At 37.1% G+C, this 8625-nt stretch overlaps 1 protein-coding gene across 1 annotated transcript; it reads left to right on the top strand.

Annotated features, from left to right (window-relative positions):
* The first annotated feature begins 384 nt into the window (after nt 1-384).
* On the top strand, nt 385-2605 carry LOC108330598 (adenine/guanine permease AZG1). Its single transcript, XM_017565091.2, has one exon. The coding sequence runs from the start codon at nt 650-652 to the stop codon at nt 2444-2446; it is 1797 nt and encodes a 598-aa protein (XP_017420580.1). The 5' UTR covers nt 385-649; the 3' UTR covers nt 2447-2605.
* The last annotated feature ends 6020 nt before the right edge of the window (nt 2606-8625 follow it).

Below are 8625 nucleotides of genomic sequence, written 5' to 3'. Positions count from 1 at the left end.
TGTGATAGTCAACAATATAGCTCAAAAGGATTTCCACACATTCGCCTCCTACGTAGGATTTACGAAGGAAATTGATGCTTTCGAACTCGAACACATGGAAATTTTAATGATGTTTCATTAATAAATATATATATATATATATATATATATATATATTGAAAGTCAAAAGCATCCTACTTACCCCAGCTGTAGAAGGACAGTGTTTCACACTATCCGTTGGAATTTAATATTGTAATAAATGTGAACAAACAAAAATGTCTGCGGGATTTATGAATTGAATTGGAATGGAAGAGATGTTATATTGCAGTATTAATAGTTAGTTTAAAAAAAGAGTTTTGGTGTGAAAGGTGGAAGGAGAAAATATAATTAATTAGTATGGTGTTATGATGAGGGGGTGAGTTGAGAGTATATAAGAGATCCCTGGTGATTGGAATCTATCCTTTGGAAAAAGAAACAGGAAACAAATGAAAGCTTGACACGGCTCTCTCTCTCTCTCTCTCTCTCTCTGTTTCAGTTTGTGTTGTGCTGTGCTCTGCCCCTCTCAAGAAGAGGCAAGCAAATTCTATATGAAACCTTGATATGCAAATATCCTAATCCATTCCCAAACCCTATATAAACCTCAAACAACACTCCATCACTGTAACACCCAATGGAAATGGAGGCTCAAAGGCCCCCACTTCCTCAACACAACTCCCACAACAACCCGCTCTCGCGCCTAAACCAATACGTAGCCAAAACCAGATTAGGAAAATGGTTCAAGATCTCCCAACGCAATTCCACCTTCACCACCGAGCTCCGCGCCGGCACAGCCACTTTCCTCACCATGGCCTACATCCTCGCCGTCAACGCCTCCATCCTCACTGACTCCGGTGGCACCTGTTCTGTCTCCGACTGCCTACCCCTCTGCTCCGACCCCTCCGTCCCTATCTCAGCCTGCAACACCTCTTCCCTCCGCGTCCTCCTTCCCGACCACTCATGCAAGTTCGACCCTGTTAACCCTGGTTACGCTGAGTGCCTCGAAAACACTCGCAAGGACTTGATCGTCGCCACCATAGCCTCTTCTCTCATTGGCTGCTTCATCATGGGCACCTTCGCCAACCTCCCTCTGGGCCTCGCCCCCGGCATGGGCTCCAACGCCTACTTCGCCTACACCGTCGTCGGCTTCCATGGCTCCGGCAACGTCTCCTACCAGAGCGCTCTGGCCGCAGTCTTCATCGAAGGAATCATCTTCCTACTCATCTCCGCAATCGGTCTTCGTGCCAAACTCGCCAAACTCGTCCCCAAGCCTGTCAGAATAAGCTCCTCCGCGGGAATCGGGCTTTTCCTCGCCTTCATCGGGCTTCAAAACAACCAAGGAATCGGGCTCATCGGGTACAGCCCGTCCACACTGCTCACCCTCGGCGCCTGCCCGTCCTCCTCACGGGCCTCCCTCGCCCCCGTTATAACAGCCGCTAACGGCACGATCAGTTTGCTACCCGGCGGAACAGCCTCGGGTGATATCCTCTGCCTGCGCGACAGAATGGAAAGCCCCACGCTCTGGCTTGGCCTGGTGGGTTTCGTCATCATCGCCTACTGTCTCGTTAAGAACGTCAAAGGCGCCATGATATACGGCATCGTTTTCGTCACCGTGGTGTCGTGGTTCCGCAACACCAAAGTCACGGCTTTTCCTAACACCGACGCCGGTAACTCCGCCCACCAGTACTTCAAGAAGGTTGTGGATGTTCACACCATAAAGAGCACGGCGGGGGCTCTTAGCTTCAAGAGCATAGGCAAAGGGTATTTCTGGGAGGCCGTGGTGACGTTCTTGTACGTCGACATTCTCGACACCACCGGAACGCTGTACTCCATGGCGCGCTTCGCCGGCTTCACCGACGAAAAGGGCGGGTTCGAGGGACAGTACTTCGCGTTCATGTCCGACGCCACTTCCATCGTGGTGGGGTCCTTGCTCGGGACCTCCCCCGTGACGGCGTTCATCGAGTCGTCGACGGGGATCCGGGAGGGTGGGAGGACGGGAATTACGGCGCTGACAGTGGCAGCGTATTTCTTCCTGGCGTTCTTCTTCACGCCGCTGCTGGCGTCGATTCCGGCGTGGGCGGTGGGGCCGCCGCTGATTCTTGTGGGGGTGTTGATGATGAGATCGGTGGTGGAGATTGATTGGGAGGACATGAGGGAGGCGATACCGGCGTTCGTGACGCTCATTCTGATGCCGTTGACGTATTCGATCGCGTATGGGCTGATCGGTGGGATTGGGACATACGTGGTGTTGAACCTTTGGGATTGGAGCAGAGAGATTTTGGGTCACTTTGGGGTTACCAAAACAATAAGGGTGCCCCAAGACGAGGATTCCCATCATCAACATCATCACCCTGAGAGGGTCAATGGGGTACTACAAAATCAACATTCTCCACAAAATCCAACTTCCAAAGCACTTCAACTAGACCCTTAATTTTAGGGTACGTGGTTCTCTATAATAATGTCCTCCTTTTCTTATTCATACATCAATTTCACAACCTTCGATTCTTTTTGTAGTACCAATTTTATTATCATGCCACTATGTGAATACGTTACATTATTATTATTATTATTATTATTATTATTATTATTATTTCGGTTCAAACTACAAAATAAATCCAAAACTTGGATGGATATCATGAACTTGGCTTTCAAATATGTCCCAGTCATATTCTTTCATGCTTTGCCAATCTTTGGACTTATTGTTTCCAAGTTTTGTGCCTCAGATTCGGCTAAAGTGCATCTTAGGTTTGGATCACATATTCCGTTATCTACTTCCTTATTACTTTTTTTTATGGATTTAAATAACTTTTTCTCCTTCCCAAATTTCCCTATTTCATTTATTTTTTTCAAAATCATTTTTTTTCCTCTTTTTGTCCTGGATAAAAGTTTTCATTTCTATTTTCTGTCTACAACTCTTTATTTTCTTTAGGTTTTCCCGCTAAATAAGAAGTAGTTAAAAACAATCAATTAAAGGGAATTGAAACTCTCAATGTCACATTATTTATTATTATTCTTATTTTAAGAGAAACAACATAATTTGTATAAATAAAGTGGTTCAATTCTATTTAATTGCTAACGTAGTCATTAAATTAACTCTACTTAAATGATGTAAATAAACAATATGATCAAAACATAAATAAAACTTTTATGAAGGACCAAAATAGGAAAAAAAATATGAGGATAAAAATCAAAATAGAAAAAGTTATTAGTATACTATCACATCACTTAACAACTAATTCATGACTTAAAGGATGTCAATAAAGTGTAAGGATTAAAACAAAAACAAAAATATGGAGGAACCAAAACATGAGAAAAACTTATTAAGTACTTTATGCAAAATTTGCAAACAAACAAGGACAAAATAATATTTAAAACTTATTTATAAGAAGGACTTATTTGAAATTAGACTTAATTATGCTAAAATTCTCGCAGCACACATGTTCCTATTTTGTTTACAAAAAAGGATTTAGTCTGAAATTTCAAATTTTATGGTTTTAATTCCTTTTTATATATTCGTCAATAATTTTACTATTGTAATTAAAATGTTCCACGTGACCCAATGTGGCAGACGGCTTCACCTTTCTAGTCATCACAACAATAAGTGTATGGATGTATTTTTGTTTTCAACTTGCCAATTTTTATATTACTTTATTTTGATTTTGTTGTTCCAACATTATTGGTAACCGTGACGTACTTAACCATAGATAAAACATAGATAAGGGAGAATCAAAATAATTAAATTTATAATTTTATATTTTATATATGATTTACATTTTCATGTAAATGTAACGTCAATTTTGGGGTGCCGCTGAAAAGTTTAAAATTTTTAAAATTATAATAATATTGCATAAATCTAAATTTGATAAATTTTTACAAGAAAAATAAATCAAAATAATAATTATAAAATAAAATTTCAAATAAAACAATTTATTCAAACAATTATAAATTTTTCAACCTTCTCAGTCCACCCATCGTGCTATACAACATCGAAACTAACTACATATGTTCCGTATAAAAACGATCATCGCAGGTAAAAATCACAACTATAACATTCAAGGGTGAGCTAACATAAAACAATACAAACCAATACACAATAACAACACTCGTTCATAGTATTCAAATATTCATCCTCAATCCATAAAGTCAACCACATTCATATCATAAAAAAACACGTTACCACAAACACCCATGGTTTATCCCTCGTTGACTACCATACCACTTGTAACTTTCCCATATAAGCTTGCTTGAGTTGTCCCGCCTTCGAGGCTAAAGGACTCATTTTCCATCCCGCAAGGACTTACAAGTAAAAACGTCGATACATCATACATCAGCCACTATATGAAGTACCTGAAAAATTCTAGAAGGGAGGTTGACTAGTTTTAATGGAAAAATTCTTTTCACAACCCTTCTAATATAGTGCGTTTGTCGAGTTTTGGATGTTTCAAATAAGTGCTTAGGTGCTCGACTTAATTAACTTGTAAAAGATGGTCGCTCTTAATGTGCTATTCAGAATGTACACTACAATGTTTGTAAGAACTTCCTTAGTTGAATAATAAATGTTTACTGCAAAAGGTTCTTGTATGTAGAAATAAAAACGCAACTACAACTTTTATAAGAGAAGCGTTTAACAATAAAGAAATAACAAGTGCACAAATATTTTGATACTGGTTTACTACAACTAAGTTACGTTCAGTCTCCTCCATATGAGGTTCCACTATAATCGTCAACAAGATTACAAATCAGTATTCGCATCACTCCTAGTCTTCTCAGTCAATGAACAACCTCTTGTTACCCTAGACTGAATGAGTATTCTCAACACTCATAGTCTTCTTAGTCAGCGACTAACCTCCTATTACCCTATATTGGATGAGTATTCGCACCACTCCTGGTACTAAGCAATCTTGTCTAGATTTTCTTAACTTAATTGAGTTCAACAAGTGTTTTAATTCTCTTCAGAATTGCAATCAACGATTGCTTACAAGTCGTTTAGACTATTACTCTCGTAGAGAGGATGTGATTATAATACAATGTAGTCTAAACACTTGCAGGTGTTTCTCTCTTTTCTTTTTCTCTCTTTCTTACAATTAGTAAACATGTTTTACAATGAAGCTTGAGAGTATTGCTTTTCTTCTTTTCTCTTCTTTTCTTTTTCTGCTAAGATATTCTCCTTTTCTTAAGTAAGCTCTTTTTGTGCTTTTCTTTTGAACGCTTTTCAAATGATGAATATTTTCATTGTATGTTATCCTCTTAATTCTTCATCTGAATGATCTTTTATTTAAAGGCTCTTGATAAGTGTCTATTAAACAAAGCTCTTGGCCTTGATTCCTCCGTCTTCTCTTTTTTCGTGTATAACATTCATTGGTTGAAGTCAACTTATCAAAGTAGCCATTTTTTTTTCAGTATTTTGCTTGAAGTAGGTTGTACTTTCTTTTAGACACCACTTCAAGTGAAGAACATTCTATGAATATCTCTTTTGTCTTTAACGTCAACTTTTGATATTTTAATTCGAAGCTTGTGATGCGTGTGGAATGTGTTATCTGCAAAGAATAGAGTAGATTGTGCATGCAACAAATGTCTTTTCTCTTATAACTTTTGTTGTTTTTGAACATTGAGCATTTAATGTCATGTAATGCTTGCTCAAAACAACAAACTGTTTTTCAATTTTCTACCGTTGAGGTAGCGTTTAATAATTTAGCTTTTCTTCTAAAGATACCAAACATTGAGTAATGACTTTATCGTTGGATGAAGTAATAGTTTAACTCATGATATCGTTTAGACTGAGTAAACGCTTTTTGTGATTTTTCCTTTTTAGAGCAATAGTGTTTAATATTGTTTGTGTTTTCTTCAGTGTTTTAAGTTTTAGTCTTTTAGAGTGTTTTTGTCAACGACATTGTCTTGACATTTGTTGATAGAGGAAGCTATGTACAACTGAACCTATATCTCACATATGAGATTTTTATGATGATAAAAGAAATGTTTTATAGTTTCTTGCATAAGAAAATGACGAAACAATTATTTCATTATATCTATGATTGTGCTTAAACTGTTTGGTATAAGTATTCATTGATTGAAAATGAATCATTGGTTGAAACACATTGCATATTGCATATCTGATAAAAATAATCGATTAAATTGTTTTATAATTTGTTAAATTTTTTCAGATTTGTGTTTATGCTTAACAAGGGCAAAACAACTATGTTTTAACCAATTACACTAAGTGTATAATCGATTAAAACATGTTGTTATGCCAACATATGTTTGTTGAGTGCATTGAAGTGTTTTTGAAGGAAAATGTTTTCAAATTTTCTTTATGGAACTTAATCGATTACGTTATTTTCCTAATCGGTTAAAATGTGTTTTAAGTGAAAACCACTTTCTTGAAAAGGCATAATTGTCAATAACGGTCATATTTTGAATGTTGTGGCTTGTATGTATTACATAATCGATTGCATCCATATTTTAATCTGTTAAATCTTATGCAGATGTAAAATTGTTAAAGCATAAGGAAAAGCTTAGCAGATTACATTAAATGACTAATCGATTAAATTGCGTTAGAGTTGAAAAATCAATAAATAGATGCATTGCTCTCTGCTTTCAATGATTTTGATGATCTTAAACTTTAATAACTAACTTGGTTGTTGAGATTTAATTGTAGGGGTGTTATGATATTCTTGGAGAATCAAGATTGCTAAATTGGAAGGAAATCCATAAAGATTATTACAAGATTGAAATGCTTTCATATTGTTAATCATTCTGCACATTGAGGTGTACTCTATCAAATCAGTGTTCATCTACAATCTGGTTTATTGTGTTTCCCTGTTGCTGTGAGCCAGGAAGAGGACTTTGTGAGTTCTAGTTTTTTAGAGTTGGGATTGCTCTAAGGTGATAGAAAGTGGGGATAGTTTCTGGGTTATGCTATAGGTGATATTGAGTTGGGAAAGGAGAGTACATTTGAGAGGGTTGGTCTCTGTATTTCTTACCTGTAAAACTCTATCAATATAGTGGTTCCCTTCAACAAGTTGAAGGAAGGCTGGATGTAGGCTTGGCTGAACCAATATAAATTTTTGTGTTGATCTTTCTATCCCTTCTCTTTTATATTGTTCATATTCTTGCTTGATTGCATTCCAATAAAACTTCAAAGATTTTAAAAAGCTTTTTAAAGAAAAAAAAATTAAAAAGGAAAAATCAATTCACCCCCTTGGTTGAGACAATTGTCCTAACTTTTTCTACAATTGGCACCAGAGCTGGAATTCGAATTTTACTCGAATTTTAACCGGTTAGGTTTTAAGTATAATCGATTAAATTGTTTGTGGTGGCAAATACATATCAAACTTTTGGAGAAGGTGCATCTACAAACAGACCACCATTGTTTGCGGGAGAAAACTACCCTTTCTGGAAAATTAGAACAAAGATTTGCTTGGAATCAGTTGACAAAGCAGTTTATGATGTTGTGAACAATGGTCCTTATGAGCCTACAAAACTTATGATGAGCCTATAGAGGATAAGTATTATCAGCTCCTAGATGCTTTTCAAGAATTGCATGTTGAAGCTATGAAATTGCAATACCAGGTTAATCGGTTAAAAAGTGAGAAAAGAGACTTTGAACATAGGATTAATAATCTGGTAGATGATAATGAATGCCTGAAAACTAATCTTGAAATTGCTTTAGAATCTGTAAAGAAGGATAAATCTGAAACTAAAACATCTGTTCAAGAATGTCATGATTGTCTAGCACACCTAGAGAAAATAAAATATTTACCAACACACCATATAAATTTACTCTAGGAAGATCCAATCTTGAAGTTGTGTTAGGATCTCAAAGAGGAGTTATTAACAAACGAGTCAAGGGGTACAAATCTGGATGGATGGATCAATGAAGATGAAGCTCAAACAAACTTTATTGATCATTGAAGGCTAAGGAAAATTATTCCTCACAAGTATGCTAGTCTAAGCTTCTTCTGGAGGGAAGAATTTGTTTTTCAAGAATGGTTGGAAAGAAAAGGTTTGAAGACCTTTGTGGAAATGGCTTATCCATGGTACCCAAACCTGGTGAGGGTCTTCTATTCAAATCTGAAAATTAGTGATGGAACATTATGTTCCAGGGTAAAGGGCGTTGAAATCAAACTGACAAAGGATGTTTGGACTTCAATAACTGGATTTCGCCCTAAGGATGAAAAATGTCATTTGGTGATTGAAGGAATGAACAAGTTCTCTATGTACCAGAATTTCCTCGAGAACCCAAACGAGCCCAGAGATTACTCTCTTTATAGAGCAGGCAGAATGAAGAGGGAGGATCGCCTTTGTGCCTTCGTCATTGTTTCGATTCTTCTACCAAGGGGCAGCAACCATGCACAATTGACCATAAAGGATGTGTGCTTAATCCATGCCCTTAAAGAAAGTATTCAAACTGACTAGGCAGTTACTATATCAGATAATATGATCAAGGTAACCAAACTTGAATCGGTGAGTCTACCTTATGTTGTTTTCATCTCAAAAGTGTTGCATGACTTTTATGTTGATTGTGTTGAAGAGTCATGTGAAACATACAACAAGAGGAACATTATTGATAAAACTGCCTTGCATCATATGAATCTTCGACATGGACCAGAT

The sequence above is a fragment of the Vigna angularis genome, chromosome 4 (assembly GCF_016808095.1).
Source record: "Vigna angularis cultivar LongXiaoDou No.4 chromosome 4, ASM1680809v1, whole genome shotgun sequence".
Taxonomy (NCBI): domain Eukaryota; kingdom Viridiplantae; phylum Streptophyta; class Magnoliopsida; order Fabales; family Fabaceae; genus Vigna; species Vigna angularis.
The sequence above is the reverse complement of the archived record's forward strand: the minus strand, read 5'-3'. Positions and strand labels throughout refer to the sequence as shown.

What these genes read in the sequence shown, in the direction of transcription:
- LOC108330598 (XM_017565091.2), top strand. Translation starts at nt 650, where the DNA reads ATGGAAATGGAGGCTCAAAGGCCCCCACTTCCTCAACACAACTCCCAC.